General features: G+C 51.1%; 1 protein-coding gene across 4 annotated transcripts in view; it reads left to right on the forward strand.

Moving 5' to 3' along the window:
- Nucleotides 1–22,647, forward strand: part of GRIK3 (glutamate ionotropic receptor kainate type subunit 3) — a 246,441-nt gene that overhangs the window by 157,924 nt on the left and 65,870 nt on the right. For all 4 annotated transcript variants that reach the window (XM_081495260.1, XM_081495262.1, XM_081495264.1 and 1 more), the window contains 4 exons: nucleotides 664–921; nucleotides 8,724–8,905; nucleotides 11,377–11,430; nucleotides 22,253–22,426. In XM_081495260.1, coding sequence (XP_081351386.1) covers nucleotides 664–921; nucleotides 8,724–8,905; nucleotides 11,377–11,430; nucleotides 22,253–22,426 — 668 coding nt within the window. The remainder of the gene's footprint in view (nucleotides 1–663; nucleotides 922–8,723; nucleotides 8,906–11,376; nucleotides 11,431–22,252; nucleotides 22,427–22,647) is intronic.

Here is a 22,647-nt window from a genome sequence, read left to right on the forward strand (position 1 = left end):
TATTATGATATTTGTCTTTCTCTGTCTGACTTACTTCACTTAGTGTGATAATCTCTGCGTCCATCCACATTGGTGCAAATGGCATTATTTCATTTTTTATGGCTGAGTAATATTCCAGTGTGTGTGTGTGTGTGTGTGCGCGCCACACGCGCGCACACATGCACGCACACATGCACGGACATGCATGCATGTGCCTCTGTACGCCACGTGTTCTTTATCCATTCATCTGCTGATGAACATTTAGGTTGTTTCCATGTCTTGGCTTTTGTAAATAGTGCTGCAATGAACAGTGGGGTACATATATCTTTTTGAATTAGAGTTTTCTCCACATATATGCCCAGGAGTGGGATTGCAAGGTCATTTGGTGACTCTACTTCTAGCCTTTTAAGAAACCTCCATATTGTTTTCCATAGTGGCTGCAGCAATTTACATTCCCCTCAACAGTGTATACTCCTTATCTCATTCAACTTTCCTATGATTCTCTAAGGCAGGGACTATTACAACCCCCGTTTTGAGATGCAGAAACTGAGATTCAGAGAGCTCAGCAGCGGTGCAGCCTCAGAGGGGTCATCAGGATCACGGCCCCTCGTGCTCACAGTGCCCAGCTGCCTGACGAGATAACACTGACCCCTGTACTGTCCTCCCCCCCTCCTCCCGTCGCAGCCTGTGACCAGCTGGCGCTGGGGGTGGTGGCCATCTTCGGACCGTCCCAGGGCTCCTGCACCAATGCCGTCCAGTCCATCTGCAACGCGCTGGAGGTGCCCCACATCCAGCTGCGCTGGAAGCACCACCCACTGGACAACAAAGACACCTTCTACGTGAACCTGTACCCGGACTACGCCTCTCTCAGCCACGCCATCCTCGACCTGGTCCAGTACCTCAAGTGGCGGTCGGCCACCGTGGTCTATGACGACAGCACCGGTGAGTAGCCAGGCCTGGCCGCACCAAGAGCAGGAGGTGAGGGTGGCAGAGCCCCAGGATCGGGTTCTTTGCGGCTCGTTCATCTCAGTTGCCCTGTCCACACTTACACCCAAGCCTCATCCAGTCACACTGATGCTCGCCCTGCACTCACTCACAGCCCCATGCACGTGAGCCACACTCACCCAGGCCGCTTGCCCTGAACTATTCCCACCCCAACCCTGGCAGCATGCTTCAGTCTGCACTCACACCTGCATGGCCACGCCCACACCTGCCTACACCCTCACATTCACACATTCTCACCAGAAGCAAACACATCCAGCTCTGTGCTGTGGGGCTGTGAGTGCAGACTCTGGATTCAAACCAAACAGTGCATGATGCGGGCTGACCCTGCTCTTAATAGCTGAGCAGCATGGAGCTATTTCCTCTCTGCCTCTTTCTTTCCAAAGACTCAAGTCCCAAGATGTTTCTTAGCCCTGTCTCTTAGAGAGTGACCTTGGCAAGTCACTTAACCCATCTGGCCCTGCTCTGCCACGTGACAAATCAAGAACTATAGCAGCCAGTTTGGAGAGAGCCCTCCAGCTCTCAGCTCCCTGTGATTCGATGTCAGCTCTTGATTACCTCCTAATGGGGAGTCAGGGTAATGGGGAGAGATTCCCTCAGAAGAGACGCTCAGAAGTTGTTTTGTTAACTCGGGATTCAACAAGCCATCTCTTGAGTTCCTACTCTATCCGAAGCGCCAGACAGTAGATCCTGGATGGCAGAGACCACCCCCCTGCCCCTGCTCCCTGCCCCCAGCCATCGAGAGGCACTCCTGCCCAGCTCCAAGTCTCGGCCTGTGTTGCTGCAGCCCTGTAGTTTTGTTTGTCTTCACGTACCGCTATGAATGATTGTCTGTCTTGGAGCCTGTTTCTGCCTCCAGACCATGAACCTTCTGTGCCTCCGGGGTTTAGCATAGCACCTGGTACCATGAGTACTGTTTAAATATTTGTTGAATTGAATTGAGCTGAAAATAAAATGGAAATAAACTATAATTAAATATGGCAGGAAACGGCGTGTTGGGCACTGGTAAGGAAGAAGAAGTAAAGATGAAGTTCTCCCATCTTCTTTTGAGAAGTTAGTCATATCGAAGGGGAGTGCGTGCCCACCCAGAGCTCACTGGTCTTTTCCAGGCCATCAGAGCTAAGAACTAAGTGACACGTTCATACAGTCAGAGTTACAGGCACTTGGGAAGGGGAGGCTCCATGACCTTGGCTAGTGTGGGCTGACACCAGAGGAACGGCGACAAGAGCCTGGCCTTGAGGATAGGTGGACAGGAAGAGGAGTCATGAAGGCATTACACGAGGGAGGAACAGCAGGGGATCCGTGGTTGGATGGCATCACTGACTCAACGAAAGTGAGTTTGAGCAAGCTCCAGGAGTTTATGATGGACAGGGAAGCCTGGCACGCTGCAGTTCACGGGGTCTCAAAGGGTTGGACACGACTGAGCGACTGAACTGAACTGACAGCAATGTGCAGAGAGTTAGAGGGAGAATGTGGAGCAAGAAGACTGGGGCAGAGGTGGCCATACTGGCACAAAAGGGTTGCTTGAAAGAGAACTTGGGGCCAGCATGGGAGAGAGGAACTGGATATAAGCAGATCATACTGAAATTATGTAGGAGTGTCATGGGCAGAGAGTGGCCACAATAGACACTGGCATAAACTGCTGCCCAGCAGGACTGGGGCCTCCATATGCTGGATGCAGGTAGAGAGAGAGGCTTTGCAGAGGAAGATGCTGTGGCATCAAGGTGGTCCTGGTGAGACTGGTCCAAGCAGATGCTGAGGTCTGGAACCTCCTCTCCCCGTGGATGTCTAGCTCTGACTGTATGTACACAACACCTGATTCTTGGCTCTGATGACCAGTGGCTTCTGGGTAGGCACTCACTCCTCTACAATATGATTAACTTCTTAAAAGAAGATGGGATAGCATCTTCATTTCTTTACCTTTTTCCAGTGCCCAACACCCTTTTTCCTTCAGTATTTATTGTTTAATTCAATTTTGATATTTAATTCAATTCAACAAACATTTTAAAACATAGGGTAGTCAGTAATGGAGCTGGTTTGGTTAAGAAGACACTTAGTGCTAGGTATTCAGGGTTGGATTCAGTCAAACAATAATATAACTTTGATGAAGAATAGTAGTAGTAAGAAGTATCTCCCAGAATCAGGATATTTCAAGGAGACAGCTTGTGGGTCATCAAACCCATGAAGTGGGAAGCACTTAATAGCAGGCTCTGACTGTGTTTGCTTTGGGGGTTGTTTCCATTAGGATATTTTGGCTGTAAGTAACAGACAACCCAACTCAAATTGACTGGAGCAGTAGCCACTGAGTTATCTCACTGACAAGAAGTCTGGAGATGGGCCTTTCCAGGACAGGTTTAGGAGTTCATCAGAGTGAGGATGCTGGATCAGTATCACTGCAGTTCCCTTAACTTTCCCCCTCATGGTCACAATAAAGATGCTGCAGCTTCAAATATCAGATCCTCACATGATGATACCCCAGGAAGTGGGAAGGAAAGAGGTAGAAGACAAAAGGATTTTTCTTAATGTGATTTGTGCCTGTTCAGGGTGGACAATCTGTCTCAGAACCTCCAGTATACCACCCTATACAGTTCATTGAGTCTGTGCCCACTACTCTAAACATCCCATTCAGATAGGAATGGGACTGCTACTGATTGATTTCACCTACCATGAGTCATTTCTTGGGGCTGGCACACAGCCACCCAAACAAAATCAATGGTTCTCTTAATATGCTAGAAGAGGGGACATCAGTTATCTATTTTGATAATAATTCTGTGTAACAAACCACCCCAAAATAATGTGGCTTGAAATAATAAGCATTTGTTTAGCTCATAAGTCTGTAGAGTCAGTGACTGACTGAGATTGGCCAGGCAGTTATTCTGGTCTCAGCTGGATCACTCACCTGCCTGGGGGTCGGCTGAGTGTTGGCTAATCTAGACCGGCCTTGGCTGAGATGATGGGGTAGCTGGGCTCTCATCCTCCAGCAGGCTACCCCATGCATGTGGTCATGTCGATGGCAGAGGTGAAAAGAACAAAACCAGTGTACAATTCCATTTCAAGTATTTGCTTTCGTCATGCCTGCTGATATCCCATGGGCCAAAACAGTTCACACAGTTGAGCCCAGTGTTGTGGGTAGAGCAAATCCCCTACCCACAGTTAGAGGGCACTGCAAAGTCACATGGCAAAGGATGGGGATGTAGGGAGGGGTGAAAATTGGAATCATCACTGCACTCCACTACAGGGAGAACTGCTTTAAAATGTACCTGGGATCTAAAGAGTAGATATGACCAAGTGTTGACATGGAGAGGTCAATGGCATGAAAAGAAGAGTTGTTACTTACAGTTCCTGAGAAGCAGAAGGGGGCGCGTCATGGCACCTAGGGCCATATGCAGGGCTGGTCAGGAGGCAGGAGCAAGGGGAAGACACAGGCAAGAACTTTTATTACTTTAGAGCCTTTATTACTTATTTCCTGGTGGCTCAAGTGATAAAGACTTCGCCTGCCAATTCCGGAGATGTGGGTTTGATCCCTGGTCCAGGAAGATCCCCTGGAGAAGGAAATGGCAACCTACTCCAGTATTCTTGCCTGGAAAATCCCATGGACAGAGGAGCCTGGTGGGCTACAGTCCATGGGGTCTCAAAAGAGTCAGACATGACTGAGCGACTGAACAACTATAATATTGCCCCTAATACTACTAGGTGGAATTTGTTAGGTGCCAACATCCCATATGGGGTAGGAAGCAAAACACAGATTTGGGAGTTTGTGACTGAAGAGTTTATAATATGATTTTGGTGTGCCCAGAAAAACACAGGGTACTAGGGATACAGACAACTTTGGTCATTAGTTTGGCTCGTGATTTCAGGATGCCAAGTCATCGGTTACAGAATATCAAGAATGATTATTCTAGGGACCAACGGTGTTTGCCCTTTGAGTTTTGCCATGCAAACCTAATCTGTGCACAAAACCAAATTTATATCAAGAATGAAAGGAAGGGGCTTAGTAAAAGCTGGGTTAAAAAAAAAAGGGCTCAGCCTAAGAGCCCAAAGATTGGGTCTTGAATTTTGATCCCATTGCTAACATGCTGCAGAATCATGGGAGGATCACTTAACCTTTATGGGCCTCAGTTTCTTTATCTGAATATTGGAACCGAAGCACCTACTCTGTATGTCTTCTAGGACAGGGAGATGGTTAAATAGGGTAATAAATGCAGAAGTGCTTTGTAAGTGAAAAGCATGACTTCAATAACCATGATTCACTGCAGATATTTTGAGAGAGATTGATTAGGGAAGCAGCCAGGAAGGAGTGCTCATCTCAGGCAAACGAAGAACCTAGTCCTCTGCGGGATGGGCTGGGATGAGCCTCTGGTCTCCTTCGGGAATACGCTGATGGGAAGGAGTTCTGACACTTGCTGCGAGAGAATGTGGGTCACTGTGTATTACACGGGGCGATGAACTTGGCTGACAGGAAAGCTCTGATGGCTCTCCTCTAGCATCCACACTGTCCCTGTCCTCATGTCCTGGCTCCCCAAAGCCCACATGCCTACTGATGCTGTGCCTGGGTCTGAAAACTCAGCAAGTAGAAGCAAAGTGTGCGCTCAGGGCCTCACAGGGTAACAGGTGTGAGCAGGCAGCAGCATTCAGCCAAACCAAGGACTTCTGGGATTAGCTGAGGAGGGAGGGTAAGGATGGGGGTGTGTGTTTGGGGGGAGCTTGCGGCCCTTCCCTCCTCTGCTAAGATTACCTGATATCCCCTTCCTGCCCCCATCATGTCTGGTATTAGGAGGTACTGGGGCCCCTGTTTGGTCCAGATCCCTTCAGGACTCCAGAGCCCTCTCCCGGCCACACAGCTGGATCTGAGACCATCCAGGGGGCCGGGGGTCCCTGATGCCCACGGTCATGGCAAAGCTTGTTTGGAAGCTCTTTGGGAGGCTTAGGTCCCAGAGAAATATCTCTGTCCTCCCCAGCAGAGATAACTCCCTCGTAGCTCAGATGGTAAAGAATCTGCCTGCAAAGCAGGAAACCCAGGTTTGATCCCTGGGTTGGGAAGATCCCCTGAAGAAGGGAATGGCTACACACTCCAGTATTCTTGCCTGGAGAATTCCACGGACAGAGGAGCCTGGCAGGCTACAATCCATGGGATCACAGAGTCAGACACGAGTGAGCAACTAACACACACCCCAGCAGAGTGGAATGAAGGATACCAATCAGATTGCCTTCCTGATGTCCAGCCTTCAGGAATGGGAATAAGGGGCTCAACAGACCCGGGTGTATGTGCCAGAAGTGGCTTTGGAAGCCAAGACTTTTTGTTGGAAGGCTAGCAATGTGGGCTGTCTGTATATGGGGACTCTGTCCAGATAGAAACACTGCGACAGCTGATCATGAACTTTAATCCATCGCAAACTAGCTTAAGCAAAAAAAAAAACAATAAGGGGATGGGGTTGAGGGGTGGATTCTGTTGATTTCCTTTACTAGAAAGTTCAGGAATGATTTTAGCTTCAGAGTTGCAAACGAGTATCTTTAGCGCTTGGGCTTCCCGAGTGGCACTACTGGTAAAGAACCCATCTGCCAATGCAGGAAACGTAAGAGATGCGGATTCAACCCCTGGGTAGGGAAGACTCCTTGGAGAAGGGAATGGCAGCCCACTACTTGCCTGGAGAATCCCACGGACAGAGGAGCCTGGCAGGCTACAGTCCATAGGGTCGCACAGAGTTGGACACAACTGAAGCGAATTAGCACACACACACATCTTTAGGGCTTAATTTCTTTCTATGTGTCCTGACCTCTGCCCTGTAGGAATCCTTGTCAGGTTCTAAGTGGTGACCCCTAGACTCACTGCCCCTCACCCCAATTTGGAGTTAAATTTAAAGAGAGTTATCTCTCACCAGTTGCCCTGGCACAACTCCTGGGAGTCATCTAATAAGACCACCTGGCATCTCACATCCATCTCTAAGCCTGTACCTATGCCTCAAGCAATGTGTGTGCTGATTGACCAGGGTGGGGACAGATTCTGACCAGGGTGGGGACAGATTCTGTGTCCCTAGAGTGGGAACAGATCCCTCCTGAGTCACGTGGACTGAGCGTGGGAGAGCAGTTGTTCCCCAAAGGAAAACCAGAGTGCTGTTTGTGGGGAAATGGAGCATGGCTGAGTGGACAGTGCAGCCAGGATGCAGACACCAAGCCCTGCGTATGGGCAGTGACTCAGCAGGTGGGAGGGGCCAGCCTGCCTGGGACCCTGGCCCGGTGCTGCTGCAGCCCTCCCTGAGGTGGGCGGGGCTGTAGAGACCAGCAAGCAGGCTTGTTCTCAGGCTAAGCACAGAGGAGTCAGCAAGAAGGGACCTCGAAACAGGGATGGAAATGAACTTAATTAGACCTAAGCAAGCCATTTGTCTCCAGGAAGTGACATTCAGTTTTCCCTGGAAGTCCCCAGATTAAGTGGTTTTGCAAAATGCCAAGGTGGAGGATGGGTTTTTCAGTGTAGAGAGAAGAAAAACAGTAGCCAGTCCAATTATGGAAATTTGTGTTGAGTACAACCAAAGGCGGGAGAAGGCAATGGCATCCCACTCCAGTACTCTTGCCTGGAAAATCCCATGGACGGAGGAGCCTGGTAGGCTACAGTCCATGGGGTCGCTAAGAGTCGGACACGACTGAGCGACTTCACTTTCACTTTTCCCTTTCATGCACTGGAGAAGGAAATGGCAACCCACTCCAGTATTCTTGCCTGGAGAATCCCAGGGACAGCGGAGCCTGGTGGGCTGCCGTCTATGGGGTCACACAGAGTCGGACACGACTGAAGCGACTTAGCAGCAGCACAACCAGAGGGCCAGGCCCTGTGCTGGGGGTGTGTGGAGACCTAGCCCCCCTGATGTTGAAGAGCTTGTGACAGGACAAGGAGAGTGAGATGAGGTCAGAGGAGGCGAGCACTGAGGGAGGAGGCCACCGACTTGGGGGAGGAGGGGTGTGGCAGGATGGGAGTTGGGTGGAGAGATCTTCTCCGGGCAGAGCAGTAGGGGTAGGCTTCGTGGAGGAGGTGGTTGCATTGAGCCTGGAAGAACGCGTGAAGTTTACAGAGGGAGCCTGCTCTTGGGGGCTGCAGGGTGGGGGCGGTGACTCAGCACAAATACCACTGGCCTTACCTGGCCCAACAGTTGGTACAGCTGAGCCTGGAGCTGCAACTTGTGCCGCATCCTGGCAGCAGGTTGCTGAGGCTGTTTAGGAAGATTATGTCCCGTGCTTTGCAGTGTTATAGGGGGTGGGGGAAGGAGGAGGGGGTGGCCTCTAATTCAGGCTCCATAAGCCTCTACACCCACTGGGTTAGAGAGGAGCAGGTGGGTGGAGTCAGTGGGGGATTTGCTAGCTGTCTGTGCCTGCTTTTGAATCTACAGGTATGTACATGTTATCTGTGTGTGCACATACCTTTATCTACGTGTGTATATGCATGTGTCTCTCAACCCAAGCATATGTCCTGTCTGTATCAATGTGCATGTGTGTGTGTGAGCATGTGTTTGTGTGTGCACACATGTGTGTGTGCCTATGCAGGCCTGCACAGCTGGATGCACGGGTCTGTGCCCCAGTGTGCCAGGGCCTGTGTCTGCACACGTGTGGCTGTGTCCGTGCACGAATCTCCATGGGCCACACGTCGGGCCACATGTCTGTGTGTGGTTGTAGACCTGTGACCGCCCGAGTCTGTGGTGTCTGCAGCTGTGTGTCCACGTGCTCATGTGTGTCTTTTGTGTCCCGGGACCTCTCAGGGCTCATCCGACTGCAGGAGCTCATCATGGCCCCGTCGAGGTACAACATCCGCCTCAAGATCCGCCAGCTCCCCCTTGACTCTGACGACTCACGCCCGCTGCTCAAGGAGATGAAGCGAGGCCGGGAATTCCGTATTATCTTCGACTGCAGCCACACCATGGCTGCCCAGATCCTCAAGCAGGTGCGTGAGCGCCGGCCAGCGGGAGGGAAGGTTGGGATCTGCCTGCCATTTCTCCCAGCCACCCCCATTTCTCAAACACAGGCCTGATGTCAGCCAGATCTGAGTTTGATCCCTAGTCTGCCTCTTTCTGGCTGTATGACCTTGGGTGGTCACTTTACCCCTGTGAGCCTCAGTTTCACCAGCAGCAAAATGGGCACAGTGGTCTTGACACTCCGACTTGGTGTGAGGATGGGATGAGACAATGGATCAGCTGCCCAGCCAGGCCTGGAGCACAGAGGGTGCTGAGTAAATGATAGTTTCCACATCACCTTGATGCAAGTGGGAGGCAGCGACTACTGAGGGGACATAGAACACTTGAGGGAGCACAGAGAGACCTAGGGGTATCGGGAGCAGCCTCCAGACTGCCTCTTCCAGCCACTAATTCCCTGCAGCCTGTGGCACTCAGTGTCACTCTCCGATCACTGGGAGGCTTATCGAGGCTCCGCGTGCCATCTGCTCGGCTCTGCAGTGACGGTGGGGGAGGAGAGTGGCTTGCAGTCCTGGCCGCGCCTCCATTCCCGGACGAGCCCAGCGTGGCGTGCTGGGAACCAGAACGAGCTCTGCCAGCCACCCAAGAAATCAACAATGAAATCGCTCACAGCCCCCTCCGGGGGTGTCGTGGCTGAAACCAAAACCACTCTGATTCGAGCCGGTGCTTTGTGTAAAAGGCAATTATGTGGTCTCAGAAGGCATCCCTGGTGATTGGAGGAGGCATTCTTTTTTTTTTTTTTTATAAATTTATTTATTTTACTTGGGGGCTAATTACTTTACAATATTGTAATAGTTTTTGCCATACATTGACAAGAATCAGCCATGGGTTTACATGCGTTCTGTGGGGCCTTGACACATGACCCCGGGAGAGGCGGGTGGCAGGGAGGGGACGCAGGGATGCCAGAGGAGAGGTGCCGAGCTGGGGCCAGGAATCTATTCAAGGCCTGACACCCACCCCCAATCCTGCAAGGGGTGCCAAGTGGAATAGCGGCCTGGGTCTTCCCCGAGGAAGCCCCCCACCAGGCGCCTTCACACAGCAGCTAAAAACTCAGTTGAGGGCATGAATCCTGTTCCTGCCTTGGGGTGTGATGTACCTGAGAGCAAGTGGCCCCGGGGTCATCCCCTGCTCTATAGATGGAGTGAACGATCCCTCCTTCATCTGGTTCTAGAGGATTCGGTGAGACGAGTGAAGGAAGGAGTTCATCCTTGTGCCCAGGGCACAGTCAGCACTGGATGTGGCACATCTTTAAGCTCAAAGTGGAGGAAACAAAGCTCCTGGAAGTCCCTTAACCCTCGTTCTCTGGCCAATGGCGCCCAGTGCCTCTCTCCTTTTTCAGGCACGTGGAACCAAGTAATAAAGACCACCACTGTTCATGTTCACTGAGGAGTGACTCTGTGCCATGTATACACACCGCTGGGAAGTGGGGGCGATTATCCTGCTTGATTTACCCGCAGGGAAACTGAGGCTCCAAGGGAAAGTCCTAGACCTGAGGTCACCCAGCCAGAAAGTCAGGATTCACTCCCCAGTCTGCTGACTTGGAAACCCCTAGAACTGAGTGGAGATTCTGTGCTCAGCCTGACACTGAACTAAACCAAGGTGAGCGTGACTGCAGACCGAGGACTGCTCCAGCCTTTCACCTGCGGATGCGGGCTGTGAATCCCCTCCAAGACTGGGAAGAGATGAGAGGCATTTTCAAAGTATACTTGACCTCGTGACATTTCCCCCTGAGCACCGTGTGGGCCCGCATTCTGAAGAACTCTGTAGAAAATGCATTATGGTCATTAGTATTATAGATTATAGGCTTCTAATAAAATACATAATATAAAATGTAGACTTCACGATGGTGTGTGATAATAATTCACGCAGCCACGTGGCCCGCTGTGTGGTCAGCCAGCACTGGGAAGCAGGGATGTCTCAACGCTTCCCATTGGGGAGCCTCAGACCAAGGAAAGACCCTGCTCTTTAGGTCTGGCTGGGCTGGTGGGGGCCGGGCTCCCACAGACATCTTTCCAGAGCCAGGACAGTGGGTTCAGCTGAGTGGAGTCAGGGCACTAGAGATGCCAGTGTTGGGTGGATTCCATCAGCATTCTTCCGAGTGCACAGACCTGGAGATGCTTCCTAAAAAGGCAGACACCTGGCCCCCACCTGGCCCTGCAGAATTTGGCATCTTTGGAGAGTGCGGCCCAAGATTCTGCACTTTAATGTGTCCCCTGTGATTTTGCTGCACACTCCGGTGTGAAGTCCCCTGCTGTCTGCCAGCCGGTCACTGTCATGGTCAAAAGGTGGTCTCACAGGACATCCCACTCCGAGCATCCAGCCTCCCCCAACCCACTGCCAGCCTGTGCTGCACCCGTCCTCACCCTTGGCCCCCCTGGGGTGGAGAGAGGGAGGGGCTTCTTGGGTGTTCCCTGCAGGGCGCTAATGCTTTGCTCTCCCACAGGCCATGGCCATGGGCATGATGACCGAGTACTACCACTTCATCTTCACCACACTGGTAATGTACCTTCGGGTCCTGGCATGGGTCAGGGTGGGGCTCCCTCAAAACAAGGTCAGCCTGGGTGGGGGGGACAGTTGCTACAGAAGATTCAGACTGGACTTGCTTCCAAAGGCTGTAGGCATAACCCCAGACAAGGGCACAATTTGTCCCTGTGGCCCACCCACTTTGAGAAGAGGCATCGTGTTGTGACTAAGGGTAGGGACTCTAGAACCTGCCATGTGAACCCAAGCCTCTCTGCTTGCTGGCAGAGAGACCTTGCAGAAGTCAGTCACTCCCTCAGTTTCTCCCTCTGCAAAATGGGCGTGATCGTGGCTCCTACCTCCTAGGATTATTGTGGGAACTGAGTGACTTCGCACACTGATGCGCTGAAAGCAGTGCCTGGCTCATGTGAAGCGCTGTTATTAAGACAATGACCCTTGGCCCCTGGCCCACGCACCTCCACACAGGTCTCAGGCCTCACACAACAATAAGAACTGCCACTTTGGATTCCTGCGGCATCCACGCTTAAGTCTGCCCACTCAGCGTCAGCCAGGCCAGCCCACCTGCAGGCTCCAGATGGGTCTTGTTCAAACCGTGAGAACATTTAGGACCATTTAAACCCATTAGGAGAATTAGTTGTGGTCTGAGATCAGCAGAATAAAGAGATCCCTGTGCCAAAGGGGCACCAACTCCCAGCCACCCTGTCTTGGAGCCAGATGCCCTGAGGTGTCACTGGGCCCTAGGTGGACTCTTCTGCCCATCCCAGGTCTGGGGCAAGTGACAGCAGCTTTAACCATCCTGTTGATGCAACCATCTCCTGAAATCTACATCAGACATGCTGCTGCAGCTCTGCAGGCCTCTAGCTGTGTCCTTTCATTCGTCCAGCACCTGGCTGACATTCCTTACCCAGGGCCTGTGCTCAGCTAGGTATCTCAGGATGCCTGATGCTGAGGCCTGCCCTCAAGGAACTCCCATTCTGTCCAGTCTACATCTCTACGTCTAACTCATTCGGCAGGCTTGTGCCTTCACATGCCTGGACAGATCGCCGTGGGGCACAGTGGAAGGAGACATCAGATGCCACAGGGCTGGTGGAAGGTGGGGAAATTCAGACTGCCTTTATAGGAAAGAAGATGCTTGAACTGGGCCTTGAAGAGTCAGAGGGAATTCACCAAGGAGAGAGAGGAATGATATTCCATAGAGAGGGAACAGCATAAGCAAAGGTCAAAGATAGGTTAGCTCTTCGAGGCTCATTCTGGTTGAGTCAAAGTGTCAGTTTCTCAGTCGTGTCTGAATCTTTGCAACCTCATGGACTGTAACCTGCCAGGTTCCTCTGTCCATGGAATATTCCAGGCAAGAATACTAGAGTGGGTAGCCATTGCCTTCTCTAGCAGATCTTCCTGACTCAGGGATCGAACCGGGGTCTCCTGCATTGCAGGCAGATTCTTTACCATCTGAGCCACGCTCCTTTATGTACTGGTTGATTGCCAGAGCCAATTGTGTTCATCTCTTCCCAACTCCATATTCAATGACATCACTCAGGTAGCTTGAAATTAGCCATGGCAGGAGTATTTATACTACAGAAGTTGGCAGATGCTACAAATAAAAGACACTTTCCTACCATCCCCTGAGAGCTGGTTATTAAGCATTTCCCAGCACACCACTGCCTCCCTGCACCCCCAGCCACAAGTCACCTTGCTCACTCTCCTGATCCAGAGCTCAGATCTGGGGACCTGCCAGGAGCCATGGTGGGAGAAAGGGATTCTGGAAGCTGGTGACTGAGACCAGGCATCTTCTTTCCCAATTCCCTTTTGGAATTCTATTCACCCAAGCTGGCTTCTCTCCTGGGAAAGTCATCGGAGGCTGGGGGTGAAGTCTTCAGATCCCCAACATTCCATCTGAAGCTAGAAGCAGGGAAAAGGAGCAAGTCTGGGAAGGTGGGCACATTCCAGGGATCCCAGGCTCTCTCTCCAGGTGTGGCAGCCCTGGCATTCCCCCACTGGGCTCCTTGGGTGCTGAGACCTCTGCACCCTTAGGGATCCCCACTAGTCCTGTGCTACCTCAACACATTCTTCCCACACTTCCATCCTGCTGGCTCACCTCCCTGAGTCCTTGCCACTCTGAGTTGCTATAACAGAGCCTTGGAGTCCCCACAGGAAAATACAAGGGAGGAGCAGGCAGACCTCCTGAGGTGGCTGTGGTCCCCCTGCAGACCAAGCCCATGCCCCCTTCACATTACTGTCCAGCGCAGTGATGGGAGAGCAGGCCTCAGAGGCACAGATAAGGATGAGAGTTGCTGCTCCACCGCCTCTTGGCTGTGCCCGAGGGCAGATTGCTTAACTTCCCTGGACCTCAGTTTCCTTGCCTTTAAAATGGGAATAATTGGTGATGCCTCTAGGCCTCAGGGGTTTTCCTGGTGGAAAGAATCCGCCTGCAATGCGGGAGACCTAGGTTCGATCCCTGGGTTGGGAAGATCCCCTGTATTATTCTTGCCTGGAGAATCCCCATGGATAGAGGAGCCTGGCAGGCTATAGTCCATGGGGTCGCAAAGAGTTGGACATGACTAAGCGACTAAGCACAGCACGCAGCTAGGCTTCAGATCCCACATTTCGCCTCTTTTGGTTTCAAAAGAGCAGCAAAAAACTCACTCAAGTAACCTCAAGTCACTAGGAACTCAAGAATGAACTATGAGGCCGAAGATCAGACGTGGAGGGTGGTCCTGGCTCCAGAGCAACTCTGAACATCATGGGGTTTATGGTCCAAACCTCTGCCCTGAGACTCAACCGGGCTCCTCCATTCCCCTCTCTCTGCCTGTTGCTCCCTCCCTCCTCTCTCAGCCTCAGCTCCTTCCTTGTGATCTCTGTTCCCTGGAAACTTCAGCTCATCTCAGCTGCCCTGCGATCGTCACATCCCAACAGACCATCCATTCGGTCTCTGCCACTTCTCAGCATCTCTTTCTCTGAGTGTTATCCACCTTCCCCAGGTCAAATTTCGGACTGGCCAGGTATCAGTCAGGGCACTATATAGGCATTTGGGGCTGGACAGTTCCTTCTGGAATATCCTGCCCAGTATACAGGGTTTAGCATCCCTTCCCCACTTATTGATTTCCAGGCTTGGTGACAAATAAATGCCATCCCTACATTTTCTAAAGCCCTCAGGATAGGGACTAAGTTATCAGCCAGATTGTAGCAACCCCCCTGGGAGGTAACCCCCTTGGCTGGTCAGCTGAGGTCTGACGGTGGGAGGCAGAGTGCAGTGGATTCACAGAATCTAAGGCTTGGCCACCAAGCAGAAGGACTGGGGCACTGAGCCGTCCCTTTCGAAGTGGCAGGAACAAAATCCACAGATCTCATTCACCGGCCCTGAGTATTGCCCCTTCATCCACTGTGTCCACACAGGACTTGTGCTTAAGTCCTCTCTGGGCCTTGCTCCCAATCCTGGCTCCAGTCTATTAAAAGCATCTCCACATGGCTCATGCCCTCATTCCAAGACCAGAGGGGTGTCCCCTTAGGGAGCTGAAGCTTTGAACTCTCAGCCCCATGGTCTGACCTGACCTTCTAGGCAAGACTCTGGGGAAGACGGTGACATGAGTGGCTCCCCACATTAACGGCATTGCCAGCATGGGGTCAAGGTTGGAGGTCTTGGAGGGAGGGGCAGGGCCAACGTATCCTTGCACCCTGGGGCAGTATCCTATCCACAGAGAGTATCTGCTTTCCCTAAATTTTTATGTTTTTGTTTGTTTGTTTTGGGGGGTTAGGGGGTTCTTTTGCCTCAAAGCATGTGAGATCTCAGTTCCCAACCAGGGATCAAACCCACGCACCCTGTAGTGGAAGCGTGAAGTATTAACCTCTGGACCACCAGGGAAGTCCCTGCTTTCCCTGCTTTTACATATACTTAGTTCAATCATTCATTTACTCACTATCCAGCAGCCATACACATACGCTCTCAAGGTCGCAGGTACCGAGCTAGACACTTAGGTGAGGGGTGGGGGGTGTTGTCTAGAGATGGATCCAACACAAAGTTCACCAGCTGGTAGGCTTCCTTTGTGCATATAAGAATCAAGGATAGTGCCCAGTTTACCTCTATATCTCCAGTGACCAAACAGAGCCTGGAATACAGTAGGTGCTCATTGATGCCTGAATGAATGAATACAATACAAAGTAGAAAGTAATTGGTGAAATTAGCATCCTCATCATAGCAAGAGTGAAGACCATGCACTCTGGTGCCCATCTGCCTGAGTTAGAATCGAGATTCTTCCGCTTACTTGGGCAAGTTACTTCACCTCACTGTGCCTCATTCCCCATCTGTAAAATGGCCACAGCAACAGTACTGCCTCGTAGAACTGTTAGGCTGAGCATTAAGCAGGTATGTTGACATCAGTAAAGCTCTATGGAAAGTGTGTGGCATTTAGCACAATGTAAGAGTTAGGTCGATAAAATAACTCCTGCTCATATTTTTTATGTGCTCAGCATACCCCATTTCATGCAAAATTCAGAACAACTCTCCTAGGAAGGTATGACTTTTCCAGTTTTACAGCCAAGTAGAAACTGAGACTCAAAGAGGCTACTCAGTAAGAAAGGGGAAGAGCAAGGATTTTGACCAGCTGGGGGCTGTCCGACTCCAAAGCCCTCTGCTCGGCTCGTAGCTAGAGCCTTTGTGCAGTGTTGCCTGGCTTCCTCTGGCTGGCTCAGGCTCAGATTCCACGGGCCATGATGGTCCAGGAATCACGTGATTGACACTAAAGGGGGGACAAAGCCTCCACAAATCCCTGCAGCACCCACACTTCACAGGTTCTAAAGCCCTTTCTCCACGTTGCTGATTTTCCTCTTCACGGGGCAGTTTGTGATTGATGGGGAAACCTGGGACCAGAGAGGTTGAGTGAGCTGCCCCAAGTCCCACATCAGATCAACAACAGAAGCCTTGGCTCCTGACTCCAGCCTACTGCCCCTCCTCCCCCCACCTCTCTGAGGGTCAGGGAGAGCCGGTCCTTCTAGAGAGACACAGTTGCTGCAATATAAACAGTTCTGCAGCAGAATATGCATGTGTGTTGGAGGGGGCAGGTACCAGGGCATCTCCCAGAAGCTCCCCATATGCCAGAGCATCAGCTATGTCCCCCGGGTCCCCATGTCCTGCCTCTGGCTCCGGCTGCAAGGTCCTCCTTCCAGCCCCATTGGCTTAGGAGCCTACCTCGTGATTCTGCCTCTTGGTGCTCATTGGTCAGTCATGGCTGTATTTGGAAGGGCAGTGGCATTTGACATTTATCTCCTTTGCTTTAGGAAACCCATGTCACCAATTCTTCGCCGCGAAAAAATTCTCCAAACTTGCTTCTCCCACGCAGAAGACATTTTAATTACCCCAGCTGCCATTATCTGTGCCAGCCAGCTTTGAGCCATTCCCAGATAACCCCACGTTAATCAGCCCCAGCTGAGCCCCTGGTCCATGTCATGTGTAGGTAAAAGCCTGGAGGTGAAAAAAGAATTATAATAAATTAATAGATAAGCAATCACAATTAATGCCACTTCTCGGCAATAACAGTTATATCATGGGAAAGATATTTTCATCTGTCATTCCTTAAGGCGATGTTTTCCGAGCTTCAGCTTCTACCCAGTCAGACCCATGGGGTGCTAATGAATTAGTCTATTATGTTATGCTGAATGTTTCTAAAAGGTCCCTCGTCGATACTGAATTCAATGTGTCAACATTTGGCATGGAGAACAGCAACTTTTTGCCAAGCAGCAAGGTTGTGCACAGTTCACAGTGTACAGCACATGGGGTCTCAGCCCAGGGCAGTTTGGACAAAAAATTGGAGCCAGACAAAGAGGCCTCTTTTCCAGCTCCCCGTTGTCACTGCCCTCATGTCACAGGGATGGTGGCACTCGGTGCCACAGGCCCTGCAACACTTTGCAGCTGAGCCCAGGCTCGGAGTGACAGGGTGCAGATGACCCCAGCAGTGACACCCATCGTGCCCCCTCCCAGGCTGTGACTGGCCACAGCCACCGTGCGAGTGTCAACCAACCCCGCGCTGCATCTGGAAACTGGAAGGGCTGACGTCGCCAGCACCCGAGCCCCACCAAAGCCAGAGATGCTGCCCTCCCCACTAAGGCCAGAGGGCCTCTGGTCCTCAGGGAAGTCAGCCAAGTCAGGGAAGCCCTCCGTAGACTCGTGATGGGCATCTTTCAGGCGTTAGGTATCAGCACTGAATTTGAGAAGAGGCTGAGCCTCATTACAGGGGAAGAGGGAGAAGGGCGCCCCCTGGGGGCAGAGCTCAGCTTTTCTTCTGTGACCCAGGCAATTCAGCTCCGGCCCCAAACTTGCATTCACTACTCTACAAAGCAAAATCCTTCCATCTCCCCAGACCCACCTTCTTCAAAGGCAGTTTAGGGAAGATCTGTTGTTTCTAAAGCAGTCCCTTGAGGGGCTCATCCTCTGCCCCAGGCAATTTACCAAATCACTCCTAACTTCTAGCCCCAAAGAAAGCTCCCTCTGAGAGGAGGTTATGAAATTCTACTCTCTCATTTCCAGGCTCTTCCCAGAGAACTACCCAGCTAGCTGATCCTTCTATCCACTTTGATTGATGGGAGTATTTGGTATGGGAGCTTCTAGGGGAGACAGATGCAGACACAGAGAGTTATCATGAGTGGGATGAAAGCCAAAATGTCCCAAGATAAGAGCAGAAGCACCTTTGACCCGCCCGATCATGTGTGTCTAGAGTAGTAGTCAGGGGAGGCTTCCCAGAAGAGGTGACACTTGAGCTGAATCTCAGAGTGAACCCACTCAAGAAGGGTTGAGAAGACAGATGTTTCAGCCCAGAGATAGATAGAGCACACACAAAGACACTGGCACAGAGAAGCTGCATGATGGGGAAAGGGGCCACGAGGAATGGAGAAAGGAGACAAAAATGGTTTGGTGCTCCCGGGGCAAAAAACTGAGAGAGGGTGGGGAGAAAAGTGAGGCTGGAGGGGTGGAGAGCCTTGCAAACTACATTAAGGAATTTGTGCTTTATTATGAGAAGGCAAGAAGGAGCCATTGAAATATACAAAGCAGGGGAGTGGCAGGGCTGGGTTTATCTTCAGAAAGACCCCTCTGAATGCTGTGTAGAGGATGACTGGAATATCCAGTGGGTGGGAACTGAGGGCCGGTCATAGGACAGAGGGAGGGCTTGGGAGCTGGCAGACTGCGTTTGACACCATTGCTCCCAAGTGTACAACCGTGAGCAAAAGACCTAACCTCTCTGTGACTGAGTTCCTTCCTCTAAAATGGAGTGATAATAACACCTTTCCTGTAAGGTGGAAATGTACATTTAGTGAGTTAGTATACATAAGGCACTTAGAAACTGTTCTGAGGTTTGTAGGTGCTCAGTAAATGTTAGTTCAATGTGATTGTTTTTATATGGCCAAGAGGGGTAAGGCAGGAAGGATGCAACTCATGTCTGCTGCTCTCCTCCAAGAACCCAGTCATGTCCTGGGGGGCAAATCCAATAGCTGTCACAACCTGCTGCCAGAGAAGGTAGAATATGAATATTTATCAACACTTCTGTGATGTCTACCACGCACCAGACATGTTCTAAGTATGTCTATTAACCCATTTCTTCTTCAGGATGACCCTGAAGAAGGTACAATGGCAGGTACTATTTTCATACCCATTTTGCGGATGAGGCAGGTGAAGTAAGGAGAGTAGATGGCCTGGCCTCACAATCTGTGCTCATAACCATCACCTGGGGCTGCCCAGTGAACCGTTCTCAGGGAGCAGCTGTGGGAAGAGAGGCCTCTCTCCTGTGTGTCCCCTGCCTTGCTCTCCCTCTCTGACTCCACAGGTCTCCCCATCTAAGCCCAGAGCCATCTCTGTGTGTTTCCCGGTCGGGAGTGATAGCTTAGATGAGCTCAAAACACAGATTGCAGCCCACCCCACATTCTCAATGGCCCATACTTTCCAAAACAAGTTCTCCAAAAGCAATTTTGATGCATATCTTGTGTTTGACAACCGCTGGAGACATAAACACAGGCATTTTTAAATAGAACAGACACTATGTACTAGTAAATGTATACAACCAGCTAGTCAAAAGCGGGGAAAACCCAGATTTGTAGTGCTTGCCAATTTTCATGGTGTGAATTCTCCTACCGTGGCCAATGTCAAGCTACCAACGAATGTCACTGAGCATAGAGTCGGGAAGCGTTGATGATTAGCTCTTACAAGCCAATGGGAGCCAGCTCCAACACCCCCCTGAGCTGGACTTGGGAACAATTTCTGCACTGCTTCCATGAGCTCTGAGACCTTAGGCAAGCCACTTCACCCCTCTGGGCCTTGTTTCCTCTGCAAAAAAGGGAATACTATTGAATGCGTGCTTTATAGGGGATCCTGGCAATCAGGTGACAAACTCCATTTGAAGGGCCGAACACAGTGCCCACCCTCCACTCACTCCCCACTGAGACTGGGGCCACACAGACACACTCTGGCCAATTCCGTGTGAACCCCTCCATTTACTTCCACCCAGCCCCTCCCCCATCCCAAATCCTGCTCTTGAATCAGGGCCCCATTTGAGCAAGGCTGGGACTAAACATTCTTTCCTGGGCTCATAACTGCCCCCAGCCTCTCCCCTAATCCCTGAACTCTTAAAGAGGAAACCAATACTGTGTATTTCGGAAGAAGGCCAATCGGAATTACAGGAGGAGTTCTACATGAATTAGGAACACCTCAGAGACCAGAGGAAACCAGCGCAGTGTGAAGGAGCTGCTCTGTGGGCTCCGGGTTTCATCCCTCATTATCTTTCCATGAACCATCAGTGATTTAACTGAAGCTGGGACTGTGATGGGGCCAGATGTTTCTCCTGATGACTGCAGCCACGGAGAGACCAGCACACTATCCTTGGCCATTCTGACCCAGCGTTAGACGAATTGCCTGAGTTGAGGGACCTAGGAAAGATGATGGGCCAGGTTGCGGGGGAGGCGGAGGGGTGGGGGGGGGGACAGTGGAAGGCAGCTGGGTGGGAGGAGAGTGTGGAAAAGAGCAGACAATAGACGAGGAGGACCTCAGACTAAGACCTTAAGACTCATCTTCGTACTAGTGGAATTAGGCCCATCTAGATTATCAGCGTATATGTTTCAAAAAGTGACATGACTCTTATGCAAATATAGAGTGAACAGGAGTCAGAGATGTATTCAACTCATGAACAAAGGAAGCAGTAGGATGACTATGCTGGCTCAAAGAGCATTTCAGGGATTGAGTATTTATAGGTATTCGGTGTAGGGGGAACATCATATAAGTCAGCTAAGTTAGGTACAAAATGGATTAATGTCCTACAGGGCAATAAAACCACCAGCTTGGGGATTATCTTTTCTATGGGCAAAAATCTACACGTTAACTCAGAATCTGGGCCTTTAACCAGCGGCTGACAGTGCAGTCAAACCCAGGTGAATTCTCCCAGAGAATTGCACAGTCCCCAGAGGGCCTGGTGAGCGATGTGTCCACGTGATGTTGGAAGGACGTGCTGGTCTCCATCTGCCTTATCTCCAAGTTTGGGAAGTTTTTCTTTCTTTTCTTCTTTCTTTTTTTAAAATTGGAGGATAATTGCTTTACAATGTTGTGTTAGTTTCTGTTGTACAACCACACGAATTAGCTATATGTATACGTAAATCCCCTCCCTCTTGGACCTCCCTCTCACTACCCCCATCACCCCTTGAGGTCAGTCAGAGGACTGAGCTGAGCTCCCCGCACCACCCACCTCCTGCCATCCTTTCTCAGCCTAGCATCTGGCTCCTCCCTCTGCAGCCAACCACCTTCTTCCCCCTGCCCCATGTGGGGTCAAGGAGAGAGAAGAGGGCCCTGTACTCCTTCAGTCCCAGACACGAGAGTCTATTTTAATTGTTTTTATTGAAGTATGGTTAATTTACAACATTGTATAAGCTTCAGGTGTACAACAGATGATTCAGTTATGCATGTGTGTGTGTGTGTGTGTGTGTGTGTGTGTCAATCACTCAGTCGTGTCTGACTCTGTGACCCCATGGACCCCTCAGGCTCCTCTGACCATAGAATTCTCCAGGCAAGAATGCTGGAGTGGGTTGCCATTCCCTTCTTCAGGGGATCTTCCCGATCCAGGGATCAAACCCTGGTCTCCTGTGTTACAGGCAGATTCTTTACCATCTGAGCCACCAGGAAAGCCCCCTCAGTTATGCATATATACCTATATATCTATTCTTTTTCAGATACTTTTCCATTATAAACTATTACAAGACAATGAATACAGTTCTCTGTGCTATGCAGTAGATCCTTGTTTTATATATAGTAGTGTGTATCTGTTAATCCCAAACTCCTGATCTATCCCTCCCCCGCTTCCCCTTTGGTAATCATAAATTTGTTTTCAGAACAGACTATTTTAAAATACCCTCTTTGGGGGGATAAAATCCTCCCTCAGCCTCCCTCTGAGTAACTTGGAGATGCCCAGACCCAGTGCCCTTTGTCTTCCCAAAGGAGGCCTCTCCCATCAGAGAAAGTGATGGTCATGACCATTATCAAGCTTCTTTGCTGTTCCAGGCTGGCCTTTTCATATGAACTGCTTCACTGGGGCCTATAAAGGAGGCACGATCCCCATTTTGTAGATGAAGAAACAGGCTGAGCGGTGTGTCTGAGATCTGGCAGTGAGTCCATGGGGTCAGCCACCAGGCAGCCGGGTCTAGCCGACTCCAAGACCAGTGCTCCCGTGAGTGCTCCATCACCCCCCGTGAGCCTCCCTCCCCAGAACTCTGCAGGGAGCGACAGCCGCTCTGGGGCCCCAGTAGGGAGCGTGGGAGGTAGGGCTGGAGCTCGCAGCCGGGTCACACCTCTGTTTATTGAAACTCTCCCTGTCAAGGATCTTTATGCGTTAGACCTGGAGCCCTACCGCTACTCGGGCGTGAACCTGACGGGATTCCGGATCCTCAACGTGGACAACCCCCACGTCTCGGCCATCGTGGAGAAGTGGTCCATGGAACGGCTGCAGGCGGCTCCCCGGGCAGAGTCCGGCCTGTTGGACGGAGTGATGATGGTACTGCCGCCGGGTGCGCCAGACCCGGGGGCTCCCCTCCCCCCCCCTTCCTTTTTTCTCTCCTTCCTCCCTGTTTCTTTTTTCCCCTCCCACCACTTCCCTTCTTAAGACCTACCCTGTGTCTGCTAGACCTTAGGCCAGGAGCCAGGGACACATCAAGGCATCAGATGCAGCCCCCCCCCACCCAAGTGTGGGAGTGCAGGCACGTAAACAGATGGTTG

The sequence above is a fragment of the Giraffa tippelskirchi genome, chromosome 5, assembly GCF_054371585.1.
Source record: "Giraffa tippelskirchi isolate mGirTip1 chromosome 5, T2T-mGirTip1v1.2.pri, whole genome shotgun sequence".
NCBI classification, from domain to species: Eukaryota; Metazoa; Chordata; class Mammalia; order Artiodactyla; family Giraffidae; genus Giraffa; species Giraffa tippelskirchi.